The sequence below is a fragment of the Pyrgilauda ruficollis genome, unplaced genomic scaffold (assembly GCF_017590135.1).
Source record: "Pyrgilauda ruficollis isolate IOZ18807 unplaced genomic scaffold, ASM1759013v1 scaffold24, whole genome shotgun sequence".
In the NCBI taxonomy this organism is placed as follows: Eukaryota; Metazoa; Chordata; class Aves; order Passeriformes; family Passeridae; genus Pyrgilauda; species Pyrgilauda ruficollis.
The window spans coordinates 18,351,835-18,369,312 of record NW_024523648.1 but is presented as its reverse complement, the minus strand read 5'-3'; the positions used below and the strand labels follow the sequence as shown (position 1 = coordinate 18,369,312).

Sequence of the window (17,478 nt, the reverse complement as noted above, 5' to 3'; positions counted from 1 at the left end):
TCATAAGAATTAATAAAACCTTCATTAGGATTAAGTGTTCTCTTCCATTGAATGTTTTAGTTAGTAGAGAATTATGCAGATAGCATAGAATGAATTTAAATGCTCAATACTTGTCCTCAATAGCTAATTTTATTTTGACTCATTAAAGAACAGAGATAAATAATAAAAAGTTACAGATGTATTTTTTAATATAAAATGAATGAGCAATAAGCCTTATTGTATCATACACTAGAAATATATTGATGGAGAAATTGAATTTTGCATTCATACATAAGTTAAACGTACTGTAGAGAGCCCCACATGGAGGACAGAAAACTTGCCATCGGACCAATTAGTAAAATCAATACATCCTTTATTCAAGGATTGATTTGGAGATCACTGGCTACTACCAAAATAGCAGTAGTTCCACTGTGTTCTGCAATGAACCTAATCAAAACACAGAAAAGTGTGCAATTAATGGATAAAAGTTCAACCATGAGCTGTTTCCCTTATTTGGACAAGACAAATGATGCTCAAACACCATCAGATAAAGAAGAGACATTTGATCAATGAGTTTGATCAAACTAATTATGTTTGCAGCAAGGTAACACCCAGATGATTTCAAACTAAGATATGTGAAGTCTTACTTCATATAGACTTTAGGATCACTTAAAATTTCAAAGATTTTTCAAAACTTTCCAAAATAAAGAAACCTGCACTGTACCAATTTCTACTTTATACTTATTTGTCTTCTCAAACTAGAGTTCAAATCTTTTCCCTGAGTAGTATCAGACACACAAGGAATCTCACTGCCTGTGCAAACGGAAGACCTGTTTGAAAAAGGAGAGAGACACAGAGAAATTTTGAAGGAATATTATACTAATAAATGAAGCCATAAAATGTATCCATAGGAGATAGAATATCTTCAGCCATGACAGTGATCCTTATGTTCTCACATACTTGGTTGTTTAAGGTCAGATGTTGTTGAAAGCTGAAATTTCACCTTAAGAGAACAAGATTTGATAATTTTTTTAAAAAAACATTAGTAGTCTGTGTGTCACAGAATTACAATTACGAAAAATGCATAAGAAAAAGAAGGTAAAAAATTTAATTCTTGAGACTAGTTATATGAAATTAAACAAGAAGCTGTACCCAAGAAAATACTCCTGCATTGAAGTTCTATGCTTAATTATTTTTGCAAGTGGATTTAATTTCTAATTAGTTTTAATTTATGATATATCATTTCAGATTTATAGCCACTGGTTTTCAGAACCAGAAATTGTTGCACAGAAATTAGATCCATTGTATTTATTCAAATGGTGTTTCAGTAGTATTAATTTTACTTAAGGCTGTATTAAAATGATTTTTGTGTTTGTGAAGATTCCAGCATTTGTTATGCTATTGCACAAGGAAACTTGTTAAATTTTTCTGTTTTCTTGCCCCTTTGCTAAATACTTAGATTCATTATTGCTTTCTCAATATTTTATTTTTTTTACCACAAAAGGCAGGAAACTGCTGTTTTACAGATTCCATACAGAAGAAATTTAGGTTACTCACTTGAAAATAAGTGGCAACAGAAGAGTCTAACACATCTCTGAAAAAGTTGATGGCAAATATAGGTGACATTTAGAAATTGATTATATGCCTTTTGACTTATAAAAAGATCTTTTTTCAAAATGCTTTAGATTAAAGCAGAAAATTTCATTCCCACAGATACAAGGATCTGTGTATAAACACTGCACTTATAAAAAAAAATTCTTATACTTACTTCTTCAGGTTACTTTCCTAGTTTCACACAGAACTGGGTCTTAATCAAAACCATATTGCCATATAATTTTTCTTGGTGTCCTTCCATCACCTCATCAATTAACTATTTCACAGCTTGTTACCTCTCAATTTTAACTTCCAAAAATTCATTTTGTTGCACTCTTGCAAGAAACTTTGCTTCTTTTTCCCCATCTGCCCCATCTTTATTCGAGTATTCGACTAAATAAAAAAGCTAAATAACGTGAATACAAAATCTTCTACAAAGATCTTAGCAGGCCAGCTAGAAGGCTTAGAAATATGTGCTTCAAGCACATGCAAGTATGGATCATAAACATTATAACCAATTTTTGAAATTAAAGCATTGTACAAGGCTTTGTTTCATTATCAGAATGGCAATTATCTGAGAATGACAATTCCTGGTTTGGCTGCATTCCCTGTCTGCTGTAAAGGCAACTCCCTTGCAAGGATATATGGTAAACCAGGTGCAAAAGAAGACATGAAAATTGTATGTATATATATCACTAGAGAAGTTGGATGGCATGATTCACATTTGCTTTCTGAAGACATTTATAAATTTTCTGAAAATATTATGAAAAAGCAGAGATAAGTGTTCTCTGGCTAAACAAGTGACTGGCCCAGAAAAGTCTAGCACTGAGTATGAAATGCAGGCATGCACCATCTTATCCAAGGTAAATTCACTGTTTTGACAACGCTCTGAGGCTGATCTTGAAGGACAGGATGAAATAATTGTTAAAATACAGAAGAAACCCCTGCCTGGCCCTCAGCTCCTGGTAATGTTATCTGCCAGGTCAGGTGTCAAGGGTCATGTTCAGACCACTTAAAATACAATTTTAAAAAAACAGAGGAAATTAAATTAATGGACATAGAGTCTCATAAAGAGAGAGAGAAGCAAAAGGTGTGGGATATGTGACAAAGTACAAAATATTCGAAAAACACTGTTTTCCTAGTTTGGCGTTAGGAAGCAATGGCAAGGAACACCCAATTCCAGACATACTCACCCCAGATACTTCTCTGTCCTGTATTAAATCGCATAAATACTGTTGTTTTTCATAAAATCATAGAATCATCTAGGTTGGAATGGACCTTGAAGGTCATTAGGTCTGACCGTTATCGATATTGTATATCCATTTCCTCCCAGAGAACCAAAATAATCACCATAATCCAGCAAAGCAGTAACAGCAATGGGAATAGAAATCCTGTGGATTGGTTTTAACCAAGTTACAAATGGCAGAATGAAAGAACGGGCTCACACTTTGACTCATGCTCATGCTTTATCAAATCACACTATGACTAAACCACAGCCAGTGTTTCAACTTTGGAAAGGGACACATGCGTATCTGTTGCATATTTCCCATCTTCATTTTAAAAACAACTGCACAGAAACCTGCTAGATGTGACTGTAATACAACCAGCACAGACTGATGACAAAGGTCAGAGAGGCATTGGAGAAAATGACATGCTTTTTCAAGTTTTTGCAGTTACAAAGTATACAGGCGACTTTCAAAGAAAAGGATACTTCCCCCATTATCTTTGGAATTAATGTGAATCTCAGCAAGTACCCAAAAGGAATTTTTTATTATTGCCATATTGTTTAATGAATGTATAACTCAGGAAGAAAAGTGAATAATTTGTGGCAGCAAGACATCAACTGTCTCACTTGTTACTTAAAGAGTTAATTTTAGAGCAAGCCACAGCTACTTTGCCCTGACTGTATTTAGTGTGGGTTTGAGAATGTTTCAGAGGATTTACTGCTTTCGTACCCATTTGTCCCTTCTTAACAAGTGTAAGATTATGGAGTTTAAAAAGAGATAATAATTCAGGAAAGATGAAACAAGTTCTCTTTCAAATACTTTAATGAGGAGCATGACATTTCTTCTTGAACAAAGGCAGCTTCTCAATTTCTCCTAGAAGTAACTTACTTCCGCAATTTGTCTTGATTTGTTACTGTTTCTGACTAACACCTTAATCCTCCTAACCAATTTTTGCTTATTTCCACAGTCTGTTATCAACAGAAGTTTCAAAATTATGAAAATAATACACTTCCTAGGCAGGTGAAAAGAAGAGAAAGATTTTTCAAGATATATTTACTCTGCCATCAAAAAGAGAAATGCATCACTATACGTGAATAATACTAATCTCAGACCTATGCCAGATACTGGCTCTACCTTGGAAATAACAGCATGGACTTTCTCCTTGGCCTGATGCTCAGGATTGCAAGGGATTTTATACAGCTCTTCCTGACACACATTTCCATGGTTTTTCTATGGCTGGTATCTGAAGTAGTAAAATTAAATATTGTTTGGGAAAGTCTCTGCAGGCTGCAGTTATCTATAGCTGAAGCTCAGCCGTACTCTTTTTAACTGCAAGGTAAGATTTTTCTACATAAAGCAGAAATTGGGATTTACAGAAATTACCAAGATTGCACTCCACATACCCTGAAATACACACCACAAGCTCCACTCTCCTTCCCTCACCCCGCAAAAAAAAAAAAAACAAAAAACAAAAAAAAAAAAAAAAAAAAAAAAACAAAAAAACAAAAAAACAAAAAAAAACCAAAAGATGTACAGTTTGAAACAGCAATTAAGTAAACATTGGAATGGAAACTAAACAGTGAGATAACAAAGCTGTTCTCTTAACTGTCTCTCGGAAGAAAATTGAGCAGTAGATGATTATTTGAATAAACCTTTCCAAATTCAATTTCTCTGGCTCATCTGCAAGCATCATCTAAGTCTGAAGACCCTGGAAAAAATTATGGGCCAGCCAATCAAAAGTAACAGTCATAATGACTTTCAAGAATTTGTCTGTCAGATTGTGGCACAAATCTTCTAGAACTTCTGTAATCATCTACAGGGTTGCCTTTGACTTGGGACCTATGAAACAGTGGTGTTTTTTGAGGCAAATCCTCTTCACATGTCCAGCCTCGGTTAATTTCCCTTATTTCAATGCTATGAGTCACAGTGACATTTCTGAGACCTAATCATCCTCTTTTTCTGCACTGCCATTCTCTTGTCTCCACTGCCATACAGCTGTTCTTGTGTCTCCCATTCCTGTAGTGCACTGCTGCACTGTCCTTTAGGAATGATGGCTTGCTTCCCTCTTCTGCTCCTTTCATCAACTTAAAGTTGAAATATAATGCAAATGCAGTATTCATAGTGTATATTTTTCATGGGAATCTCCTGTATCTGTACTGTACCTGGGTAAGTAACAAATATAGCAATAAAGCAGCTAAGGACTGCAAGGATGTCTGCAAGAAAACCCTGAAAAAATATTTATTTGCTCACCTTCAACCAACCAACCAAAAATAATGAAACATTTAATGACCAAAATTCATTTTCAGTGAAAAAAAGTTACATTGGGGTGGATTTTGAACTATGTTGTCACTGCCCCTAGCCCCTAAAATTTTATCAAAAGGAAACACTGTAAATAAAAATAAGCATTATACATGGATTGTCATTCAAACATCACCTTAAAAAACTGTTTAAAAAAATTTAGCTCTCCAGAGCTGCAGCAGCATTTCTGTAAATTTTTTTGAGGCCTTTCAGAGGCTTGAAAATCCATTACAAATTGTAACTAGCTCTAGCATCACACTCCTCTTTTCAGTCTTTTTGTGTTTTATCCTTTGTTCTTTTCAAAAGAAGCTTCTGGATTTTACTGTGACAGTAAATTCATAACGGTGTTTTCAAAAAAATTATTCCACTGACTCTTGAGAGGAGCAGTTTAGCCAAAGTATGAACCTATCCATTCATCTATTTATATCTTCTAAAGCCAGGAGCCTACACTGCTGACTGTAAGCCAGTATTTTGCCTCTGATATTTCCTAGGTATGTTTACATCCAGATTAAAAACATCTGCTGGACCAGGCAGATTTATCCACAGTTCAGCCAAAGCTCTTAGTCAGATTCAATTTCCTCTTGTCCTGTTCCCTTTTACTCTCTTGAAGCTCCAACAATTCATCTCTTCCAAACCTGAAAATAACATCTCATTCTCAGATTCAAAACCTTTAGATCCATTTCTGCAGCAAATATAAAAGCTCTCTGCACCTTCACAGGTCTCAGGTCCACAGATACTTTGTGTTTATTCCCTATGTAGCTCCAACCTACATCAGATGGTAAACTGCTTTCTGTTCTCCTTCCTTGTTTTATGTCAGTGATTAGACAATAACATCCCAGTCTCTTTGAATCTATTTCCTGTGGTTGGAATCAAGTTATTTTCACTAACATTCTAATCCTATTTCACTGACATTCTAAATCCTACCTAAAAATCCATTTCTTCTACAACCACTTCAGTTTCACAGTCACAAATGTAAGCTGAGCATGATCAAGTTTATAATTTTTTATTTAAACTTTCTCATTTCATTCTACTCTTCCACATATGTCATCACCTAATTTTACTTCCCCTACTAAAAGTAGCTTTCCCCAGTGTCAGAGCAAAAGATATAGTTCATATATTATTCCATTGGTAATGATACCAAACTGCATGAACAGAAAAGGAAAGCTTAACTCTAAATTTCAGAGCAACTCAATATTGCTCTGTAGTAAAGCAAAAAAATGTACAGTTTAATCGGAATTATTGTAACAATTGACATTATTTTTTCACAATTTTAGCACTCAAATATAGTTGGGTATGTAAGAAAATTTCTTTTTTAAACTTTGGTTTCAGATGGACTTTGACAAAAGAACTCAGACAAATCTTATTTAGACAGTGACTCCCACAGCTCAAAGCCAATACCTAATCTTTATGTACTTCAAAAATAGCTTGGAAACATAACTAGAGTGAAGTTAAAAGACTTAGCAAGCAAAAAAGCAGACTAAAAAAGAAAAATAGTCAGACTTATTTAAGAGTATTTTTAGTTATTCTGATAATTTTGATTATGTGACTCATACCCCAGGAAACCTTTGAGATGATAATAGTCGAAGACAGGTACCTTCTGATTCAATAAAGTAGGCACAACACATCTATTCACTGAAAATCATGAACTGGATGCACACACATCTGAAGTCTGCAATATCAGGTTCATGTAAACTTCAGATCCTTAAAAGAGTGAAGCAAGCCCCAGCCCCTCACTCTACTGCTGTTTTACTAGCTGTGCCCAGGCTACCCAAAGCTCCACAGAAGGTGACATTTATCAGCAGCCCTGCTCACAGAGCCAGGTCCCACCAGCACTCACCACTGGACGGTGCACATCCCAGAATGCTCGCTCCTGACTGTCAAGGATCTTCCTCTCTATCTTGTCTCTCTTCTTGTCAACCCTGTCAAAGTCACAGGACATTTAAAAGAAACAGCGTTGAGGACAGTAATTTTAAACACAAAATGTGTCCAACCACTTCTCCCCCCTCCTTTCAAAAAAATCATGCAAAATGAAAACGGCTCATCTCCAAAGGAACTTACTTTGCTTGTGCTTCAGCTTGCATAAAAATAAACTCCCATTTCCGAGCAAAAGCTCGCTGTAGCCTGGCCAAACTCTCCTGCAAATACATCAGAATTTTAGTGGGTTATCTTGCAAATTATTTACTCTTTAATAGGTTCAGGCTTTATCTTTCCCTCCTCTCCTCACCTCCCCCTCACCAAAAACGCAATACAAGTCATGATATCTGTGTCAGTGTAAAAGGACCTTACTTGTCTGATACAAAGTTTGTTCTTGACACCCAATGAGATGGAATACTTTTGAATGCCTCGACTATTTTAGTTTTGAAACTCTGATAAAAAGGGCAGATGCATCCTTCAGCAGAACATGGGATTTCTGAAACATTTTTATATACTGTGTGTTATCTTAGCAATTTTGAAATAGTACAAAGAAACATCCTTGTTTTGATAGTATGTGACAATGAAAGATAACAGCAGTTATCTCCTTTCTGGATGATCCACATGACAATTCTTCATCAGTCATCTATGCAAACAGTTTCCACTGAACAATGTTGGCTGCCATTTTTGGTAGTATTGCCAAACCTCCACAGCTATCCTCATTTTTAAAAATGCAGATTATAGTTCTTCAATACTGTACAGGAAATGTATCTATCCTACAGCCTACTAATAATAACAGGAAGAAAATTTATAAAATCATTGCAAAATTCTTTCTTCCATTGATGATGGAACATTTTCACTGTCTCCAACAGAGCTTTCTAAATCTCTTCCCAGCTTAATCAGCAGCAGTATGCAGTCTTCTTAACAAGTGTTGTTTTTACTATATTTCTATGCATTGCAAACATATCTCTGTGCCATACTCACTGAAAATGAAGACTACAGAAAGAGAAGAGCAGACTTTCTAGAGACCTTGTGCATACCAGAAAAGGCTCTTATGGATTGTACATTGAAGGGGAGTTTTCTAAGGCATGTGAGTTTAAAATTATGCATGTCCCACAGTGCAGTACACTGAAAAACAAGCTTGTGCCAAAAGAAGCAATACAGTGTGTCAGCATGGTGCTGTGGCTGGAGTATCTGGCGTGTTGAGAGGCCTGGCTGACTATCCTGCTATCAGGTCACAGCAGCACAGCTGGACAGCTTTCAGCACAGAGACAGGGCTGTTTGTGAATTTTATGTTGACAGGCTCATGAAAAATTCAGGAACTTTTTGGGGGTAGAGTTGGAATTCAAGACATCTTTCTCCTTCCAACTCCCTCTTTTTCAAGCTCTTCCTGGCCCCAATTATCTTACCTTGCCCGAGGCACAGCACAACTGTCAGGGAGTAGGAATGCCTCTAGTCTGACCCTCTTTGCCTCTCATCTAGCTGATGGGAAAAGGCTCAAGTGTCAGCATCACTTATAAAGAATGAAATTTACATTTCTACATCTATCAAGAGCTTTTGGAAATGTTGTCAGGAATCCTTCATTCAAACCTTAAATGGTGTAGAGAACAACTGCTTCCAAAAACTCATGGTGCAACTGGGATTTGTGAAGTTATTTGTGATCCTGGCATGGGGATCTGAGCAGAGTAAGATTAGAGACGGACTGTAATCTCAACACTTGTCCAGTTAGCCTTCACTATCATCTCTCAAAAAAAGCCATTTAAGACTTTTGAGTCTTAAATGGCTTTTGAGCAGCGTTAGACCCACAAGCTGGAAGAACTGGATAACTGATAGATTCTCACACATAATGCCCATAGTTCTCATGCTTCACATTATTTCACAGGCTCATCAGGCCCAGTAGAGAAATTTACTTTTTGCCAGGTACTTACAGCTTCATAGTCTGCTAGTTCTAGCCTTGCTTTGTTTTGCATTGTCCGCTTGCAGAGGTAAACAGCTGGAACAGAACAAAATAAACAGAATTTGCTACTATCTCACAAAGATGGCAGATCAGAAATAAAAGCTTCAGGTCTGGTTTAAAGCTAGCTTTTTTTGGTTTGAGTTCTCCTTTTGTTCTAGAAAGCTTTAAATATGGGATCAAGGCTACCAGGATTGTAACTGAAATGATGAATCAGATACATAGGTTCATTAAATAATAATAAAATCTGCTTTATGCAACAGACATCATGTGCAAAATTCATGAGGTACTCGAGGTCAGGGTTTTTTAATGGCCAGGGAACTAGCACATTAAAGAAAAATGGCAAAGACATTTTTCAAACTGTCTGTGTATAAATCATAATGCATAAGAGTTTTAGCAGGAGCTGCTGCTGCATTAGTCAAAAAGGATTGTAAGAACATGAATACATGGTTTTATTTATTTTGACTCTACATTTAGAAAACATAAACTTTCAACCTAAGAAGATTTCAGCTAAAAAATAATTCTAGATAAAATTCATGTCTCATACAGATTAGTTTGCTATAACCGACACTTAAACTAGAAAATAATGTGAGACCAAAAAATGAAAAAAAAAAAATTTTTTCTCGTATGTCATCTGTTACATACAAGAAAAAATATTATTTCATTTATTTTCTAAATAAAAAAATCCTTCAGAAGACCTGTCCTTCCTCCACTTCATTCAGACAGAGCAGAATCTTTGGTAATAAAATGCTGAAGTACATTTTCAATAGACTTTATTTAGCAGCAAATACTTTCCAAACAACCCTGAATATTTTACAGATTCCCCCACCAGTGAGACAATGAGTGCAGCACAATTCCTAATTGTGCAATACTTACCCACTTCATTACTTCAGAGCACTGCTCATGTGAGATGGATGAATCTTTTGATCAGAGTAGGTAATAAAACCTTAACTTATCTGTCATCTTTACAGTCAGCAAAAAGAGCCCATAGTTACTGGTTGTGCTTAGGAACGTTCCTGCTCCCTGACTGCCAGCTGCTCTACTACAGGAGCAAAGCCTCTCTGGGAAATAACTTCACACAGGAACGTAATTCTTCCTAACTAGGAAGAAGGAGGGGCTCATTTTACATATATTTGAATATTAAGTTAGTAAAATATAATTTAAGATTCCATGGAAATATTTATTCCTGGCAAGACACCTGCAAATGCATGCAAACCCACTCCAGTGAATGTTCTTTTAGTTGAATTGATTACAAGTACTTCTACCTGCAATTAAAGGTGTTACTTGAGTAAAATGAGTTATATTTTAATGCAATTTTTGTCTTTTCTTCCCCTCCTCTTTTCATGTATTATTATTTGATCTATTTTCTTTCACAACAGTTCACTTTCCACTCTCATAGGGAGCCATGGTCTCTTTCCCTATTCCCTGCCCCCCCACATACCCTCTGGTTTCAAGGCAGTTTCTGTGTCTACAAAATGTACAAAGACAGATATATATCCATGTCACACACAGCAGACAGTTTCTGTAGCTTTCATGTATTGTAATATTATTATACACCTACACTAATGCATTGGCATGCATGCTGAAACATCACAAAAAAGATGAGGGGATGAATTTTGGACCTTTTTTACCTAGGTTGCATTCACAATCAGTACACTGGTAACAGATTCTTGAGGAGAGAGAAGGTCTTTGTCATTTAGCTTCTTTTACAGTGAAGCATTTTCCTCTTTTCCTTCAAAACTGATTATTTCATCGAACAAGAAAAAAAAATTCCTAAGCCCCTTGTAAATCTTAGCAATAAAATACACACTTTATATGAGTGTGTAGACAGTTCTGACAATTCCAGGGGTCAAAATTTGTCTACCAATTTAATATCTGAACAGAAACAAAAAAAGCTCCCTGTTCCTGCACTTAATCAAAACTTTTAAACCACATTCTTATAGTCCCAGTGCAGGCACTTTTAATTAGTTTAGTTCTTTCTTGAGTCCTATTGTGGGCAAATTTTGGGATTATATTTCCTGCTACCTCCTACAAAAATTCTCTCTTCAGAGGTAGCTGACTGCTCATCTTTCTGTCAGGATAGGTTTCATCAAAGAAGTATCTTTAGATAACAGAGATTTCAACACCAGAGAAACAATGAGCAGGTCACCAGGAGACGAATTAGCTTGACACATTATTAATTTTAAACTGTGTCTTCACTGTGCAACTCTACTGCAGTTATTTTCCCTGCAGGGTTCTTTTAATGACCTTCTTTGCTCCCAATCCATAGTAGAGTCCATATAAAGATGTTTGGTGTTCATAATGAGCATAACTTGGCCAAGACTCAAACAGTCATATTCATCCCTTTTTTTTTAAACTGAAATATCCAAATCCCTTCCCCTTCAGAGGAGTCTAATGGTTAAAACACCTGTGGCTTCGATTTCTTATGCCCAAAATGTTTCTATGTGCCACTGGGAATAAGGTAGAATATGCCCAAGGAAAAATTACTATTGTGGGAAGTACAGCATATCCACTAGGGTAGGAGAAAAAGTGCTGGAGGACATTCCTACTCTAACTCAATCAATTGCCATTGCTATGTGCTAACAATTCCATCCTTATAAAAGTGCATGTTTGAGCCTGTATTTAACAGCTAATTGTACTGCCACGAAAAGCTGACAGCAGCTCAGGAATTTGTCCTCACTTGTTTATGCTCTCTATCACATTATTTGGCTTACCTGTAAAAAATTCAGTAGCACGTTGGAAAGCAAGAATGTGAAAACCACCCTCATTTTCAGCCAGATCATTTGAAGATATAGAGTAGTGAGGTTTTGTTCTGACTTTTAGGACAATGAGATTTGAAATATGGCTGCTCCCACCTTTCACAGGCACCACTCCTTTTCTGCACCAAATCACACATGAAGTAACTGTACTCGTTCAGTAGCCCAACTTTGAGGATGTCAATCCATTTCCCTCTCAAAGCAGAGTCAGGATCTCCCAGAATTTCAGTGAATTACGGTATCTGCTTTTCCAATCCCATAGGTTGACAGTGTTTTTACAGCTTCACAAGAAGTGCAGCCTGCAGGAAGGATCTCCAACTATTTCTATATATAGCTCTCAATTTATCTGTCCTGCAAAGGACCTGGTCAGGGCACTCAGTACTCCAAGGAGTTGTGATTCCACTGAGGAGCCCATCTAGGAGTTCCCCTGAGGCCTGTACCCTTGAACTGTGCTCAAGCCTAGCTACTCCCCCTGGCACAGGCTTGAGTTGTGCTGTAGATAGATCTCTAATCAGCCCTGTAGCCTATCCATGCTGCTGTCTTGTTCCTGCCTGCACTGTTGCCAACCCCAGTTCTTGCCTACCTTTCCTTGCTTGCCACTCCCTGACAAGGGTGCTGCAAAATGCTCACCATGGGGATGAATGATATGCAAGGAACAGGGTCTGATTAATAACCTCAATTTGCTAAATATGGACTGCCTTATACACTTATTTTTAGAGCCAGTGTATTCTGATGGATTTTGCAATCAACATAATTGCCTCTACTAAAGTGAATTATATATTAGATGCTATAGCTTGTGCTTTAGAAGTGACTGATTACCATGAGAGAACAGATTCGCCAATAATTTTAAAGGCCATATTAATTTGTAACATTTCATAATGAAAGATGGTCAGTGATGCTTATAAATGGGTATTTGAACAACAAACAAGTGGTGAAACACATTTCTGTAGCTGTGCAGTAGATACAGTCTACTAGCTCTTGAAGATTCTGTTCAGGCATTCACAAAATATGGGCAATCTGAGAGTTTCAAGAGAGATTACAATGCCAGAGTTGCATAGAGAGGATGCCTATACTTTCCCTCTTGCAAGTTTTTAAACTGTCACACCCAAAAAAACCATTTTCATGGTTCACTATATGTTTCCTATTCTTTACCATTCACTTGCATTTGAAAGATCCTAAGAAACCTCTATAGATTTTTCCTTTAGATAAGATCATAGAGATTATGACACATTTCATTCTAGACTCAAGAAACTGGACTGAGTACACATTATATTATACACACTTAAAAAAAAAGTAAAAACCCACAAATAACCAAACCCAAAACTTTCACCAAAAACCCACACTGGGGAGTTTTATCTGGTTCCTAAACAGGGGCTAAATCTTCCCTTTTGCCACAGTGGAGCAAAGGCCACAGCTAAATTCAATGGGAGTTCAGCTGGGCCTCTGAAGACCACAGAGTATGGCACCTACACCCTCACCACCACATACACAAAATCCTTCCATAACTGTGCCAGTGGGGTCACATCTGGATTCATCCCCAACAGTGAGTGTGCTTTCAGTGAACTCTCGGTACCTCCACTAGGGCCAGGTTAAATTTATCTAGTCCCTGAGCCAAAATCCTGTTTTCAGAGCCAGTGTGTATAAGCCTAGTCTGTGTCTAAAGAGCAAAGAAAAAAGCAAGTACTGCAAAGTCTAAGGGTTTCCAAGTGCCCTGCAGACAGACAGCTCTCCCTCTACATCCAAGTGCCTGCTTCAGATGGAGAATTACAGGACAATCAGCATAAAACATGACTGCAGGATGTAAAGCATGAAATTAACTCTTTTATTTAAACATTGGGATTTCTAGGGCTATTTCATACCATCTTTAGGTCACCTCTGCTCTTAGTCAATAGAAAAAGAATTGCCCTTATCAACAGCTATTGACTTTCACTCAGTCTTAAAAATGGGTCACCACAGAGCCCTGTATATCTACAAAAGGACCACACTCTTAAGTAAATGCTAAAAAACTTATGTTAGAAGGAAGACCATGATCAGGTTTATGTATATTAAACTGCCAAATCATCAAAACCTTAACTTTTGAAACACTTCTCCCCAATTCTAGTCATTACTCTTTAATCCTATTCATTCCTATAACAATTCAGGAAAGCAAGTCAATTATAGATTTACACAAGCAGAGGACATTCTTACATAAACAAAGGGCAAGGAAGAACCCAAATTTCAAACTACCAAAGAGATCAAGAATTAGAAAAAAGCAAATTCATCTTCAACATACAGAAGTCCCCAGATGGTGATGGCCTTGGAAAATCCTGAAGGGTGACAAAAAACGGGTATTGGAGAAAGGTCACCCAAAATCAGACAAAGAATACCCAACTGTCAAATATAATTTAAAACTACATCCATTGAATCATTTCATGCTTCTTGATATGGTCATAATGCTTTCAACTTGCCATTATGGTTATATTTTCAGAGAGTCAGAAAGCCTACAGCTCCAGGGACAGTGGGGCAGGAAAAGGCATGCAAAGTAGAGCATGTCAGAACTCCAGCATTGCTGCCTCCACACCCTTCTAACCTGGACCACCACAGCAATGGGGACCTCAGCCTCAGCACTAAGATTCCTTTAGGGTTAGCATTCAAACAGCCACAGAGCCCCCAGGGACCCTGGTGCTGCAGAAGACATGCCACAGTGATCACAGCAGCGCACCAACGTTGCCCCCTCCACACCTTTCTAATCTGGGTCACTCGTGGTGATGGGGTGAGGGGAAGTCACATGAGGAGGGGCTGAGGTCCTTCAGCTTGTCAGCCTAGACAAGAGAAGACTTAGGGAGATCTCATTGCAGTCTACAGCTTAATTTTCAGGGGAAGAGGAGGGGCAGGCACTGATCCCCTCTCTGTAGTGACCAGTGACAAAGCCAGAAGCTGTGTCCAGGGAGGTTCAGGTTGGATATATGGAAAAGGTTCTTCACTCATAGGGTGGTTGGGCACTGGACCAGACTCCCCAGGGAAGTGGTCACAACACCAACCTGACAGAGCTCAAGCAGCATTTGAACAATACTCTCAGGCACATGGTGTGATTCTTGGGGTGTCCTGTGCAGGGGCAGGAGTTGGACTCCAATGATCCCTGTGATTCCCTTCCAACTCATGATATTCTATGAAACCTATTAATTTACTCAACATAGAAACTTGAAAAGTTCTCAGAAATGTGAAATGTCCTCAGAAAATTCCAAGTTATGTTTAGAAATATCAGAATTCTGTTAAGAAACTTTATTTTTATTTATAGGGGACCTAGATGCAGATTATTAATGCTTTTAAAACAGTACTGCAGAAACAGGTACTTGCATCAGTTACCCTTTCTTATGTGTGCATACACATGCATTGGCCAAACACATTTTCCATGGTCATATTATGGGAATAAGTTACACTTTTATGGAAAGAATAATTCAGGTGAGCACAAAACTCTGAAGTGTGAGATGACTGGAAAGCATTATCAGGAAATGCCTTCTGGTTACAGAGGCCTCATTGTAGTGATTTGTCAATGTCAGAATGAGCAAGGATCAGAACAAAATTCAGGCCATGCTTGTTGAAGTGAGACTTGTTTCATCATTTATATGACAGAGATAGCTCGTAATGAGTGGATAATGTATCTATGCAAGAAATATAATGGTATATGAATTCAGAATTGGGAAAAAATACTGTAGGTCACCTCTTCCACCTATCTTCTAACATATATGTCTTTCCTAAAGCTCATTTGATTTGGTTCTAGCCAGATCAAATTTTATGCATAGCAAGCACTGACACCAGTCACATTTTTCTTGAGAGGCTGTTATTCTTGGTAGACTGTAGTAACGCAGACCTGTCACCAAGATCTTAGTCAATATATTCTGTATAAGTAGCTTCCTAAAGGCAAGTCATTCACTTAAGAAGTCACAACTCAGTCTTAGAAACAGTTTAGTAAATTGCTTGAGTCCTGGTAGGAAAAGTCTGTTTCTTACTACACCTAGAAATACAGAAAATTTTGAGACATGGGTCATTAACAGAGGGATCTGTATTAAGGACTTTAAAGAACTGATTGCAGGAGTCATTGCTGACATAGTCTGACATTAGCTATAGAAAAAATGGGAACTGAGAATCAAGATTTGAGATTATAGAATGGCAGAGCTGTCCAGAAACTATTCACACATTCTTCGTAAATTCTTATGGCATGAATTGTAACAAATTTTTTTAATATATATGTCAATTTGTATCAAAAGTGCTTCTCTGCTCCCAGTTTTGCCCCAAGCTATTGACTCATAATTTTGAGTTGATTTCAAGAGATGCTGAGAACATGCAGTGCTCCAGCAGAGTTCAGGTAAGAAATAGGGATCAGTATGTCTCAAATACAATTACTAATAAGCTGTTGCCAAGGAAATCCTTCCTGTGTATTTGGGCAATGAAAATATATAATGCATTCTCCACACAGTTCTTCCAAATAGTCACTCTATGGTAAAGGGTACAGAAAGACAAATGAGAGAGAAAATTCCTGGGCTACTCAAATTTTCAGAGGAATTTGAAGCTAAGCATGGAAAATAACTAGGCAAGAGACTCTAAAGAGAAAATTATAGGAAATTTTTCAACATGTGAAAAGCATGGTATGTGACTGCAGTTACTTTTTGTGCAGTATGTACTTCTTAGCATTACTGTGAGTTTGGGAGAGAAGAGGGAAATGAGCCAGGTGAAATGGCTCATGTTCAGAACAGAGCAGCAGAGACAAAACATGGAGAGGCCTCTGTCAGTTTACTTCTAAGCAATAAGAAAGTATCATTAGGAAGGAAGTGTTTTTCAGACTGACTTTTTAGCTGATTACCAAGTACATTTAATAAGGACAGGCTTGTACTTTCTTAAAAATGCTGGAGAACAACAATGAAACAGCTTTGACACAACAAAAGTAAATGGCTACTCTATTTTACTGTAACACAGGATAGATAACGAAGTGATGACTATCTAAAGAGCTGCAGCATTTATCCAGACAAGTATCTCACAGTTTAAAAGGGAGTAATTAATTAAGACTTACCCCAAGCCCCATGATTGCTCTAATTTCCTTTGTAATACTTTGTAATGACTTTACCTGGAAGGCTACTGAAAATATGTTACATTTTCAAAACTTGTCCTTCTTCACAGCAAGAGAATTTAAGAATTTGCTTTGAATATAGAGAAAAACAGTCTCATTTAGCATCATTTAAAGATCATATGGTCAAGTGCTCTTAAACTCATGTTGCATTATCAGTTATTTATAACTGATAAGTAACTCTATAAGTTTTCTCTATAACTTACCAACATTCTGCAGTCCTCTTTCATTTTAACTCATTTGAGAGAAATGCACACAAAAAAAAACCTACAATGCTCAAACATCCTGTTGCAACTATATAGACGCAGTTGACTTTTTGTCTTCTAGTATGTCCAAACTTCCTTAAGACTATAAGTGACTGTGGCACTTACTAAATTTTATTCTTTCTCTCCTTTGAGCAGATCTCTTTTTTAAACATGCATTTAACTGCAAGAAAAAGTGTGATATGTCAAAGAAACTTTTGAGTGCCCTCTGACAGTAGGGCACTATCAGCAAAAGTTCACTAGAGAAAATGCGTAAAAGTTACTAATTCTTCTTATTTTACATCTGAAATTCATATAAGCCTCTTATATTTTCACAAATATGTTAAATTAAGCCTAAAATTTTTTTAAAAAGGGCAAATAATTGTAATTTTGTTGTGAATGGAATTTTTCCCTAACA

The 17,478-nt window shown here is 37.0% G+C and overlaps 1 protein-coding gene across 1 annotated transcript in view; it reads right to left on the bottom strand.

Moving 5' to 3' along the window:
- Window positions 1–17,478, bottom strand: part of RGS7 (regulator of G protein signaling 7) — a 204,666-nt gene that overhangs the window by 24,278 nt on the left and 162,910 nt on the right. Inside the window, exons 7-9 of the mRNA XM_041469997.1 lie at window positions 8,936–9,000; window positions 7,155–7,231; window positions 6,934–7,015 (exon numbers count right to left, since the gene is read on the bottom strand). Coding sequence (XP_041325931.1) covers window positions 6,934–7,015; window positions 7,155–7,231; window positions 8,936–9,000 — 224 coding nt within the window. The remainder of the gene's footprint in view (window positions 1–6,933; window positions 7,016–7,154; window positions 7,232–8,935; window positions 9,001–17,478) is intronic.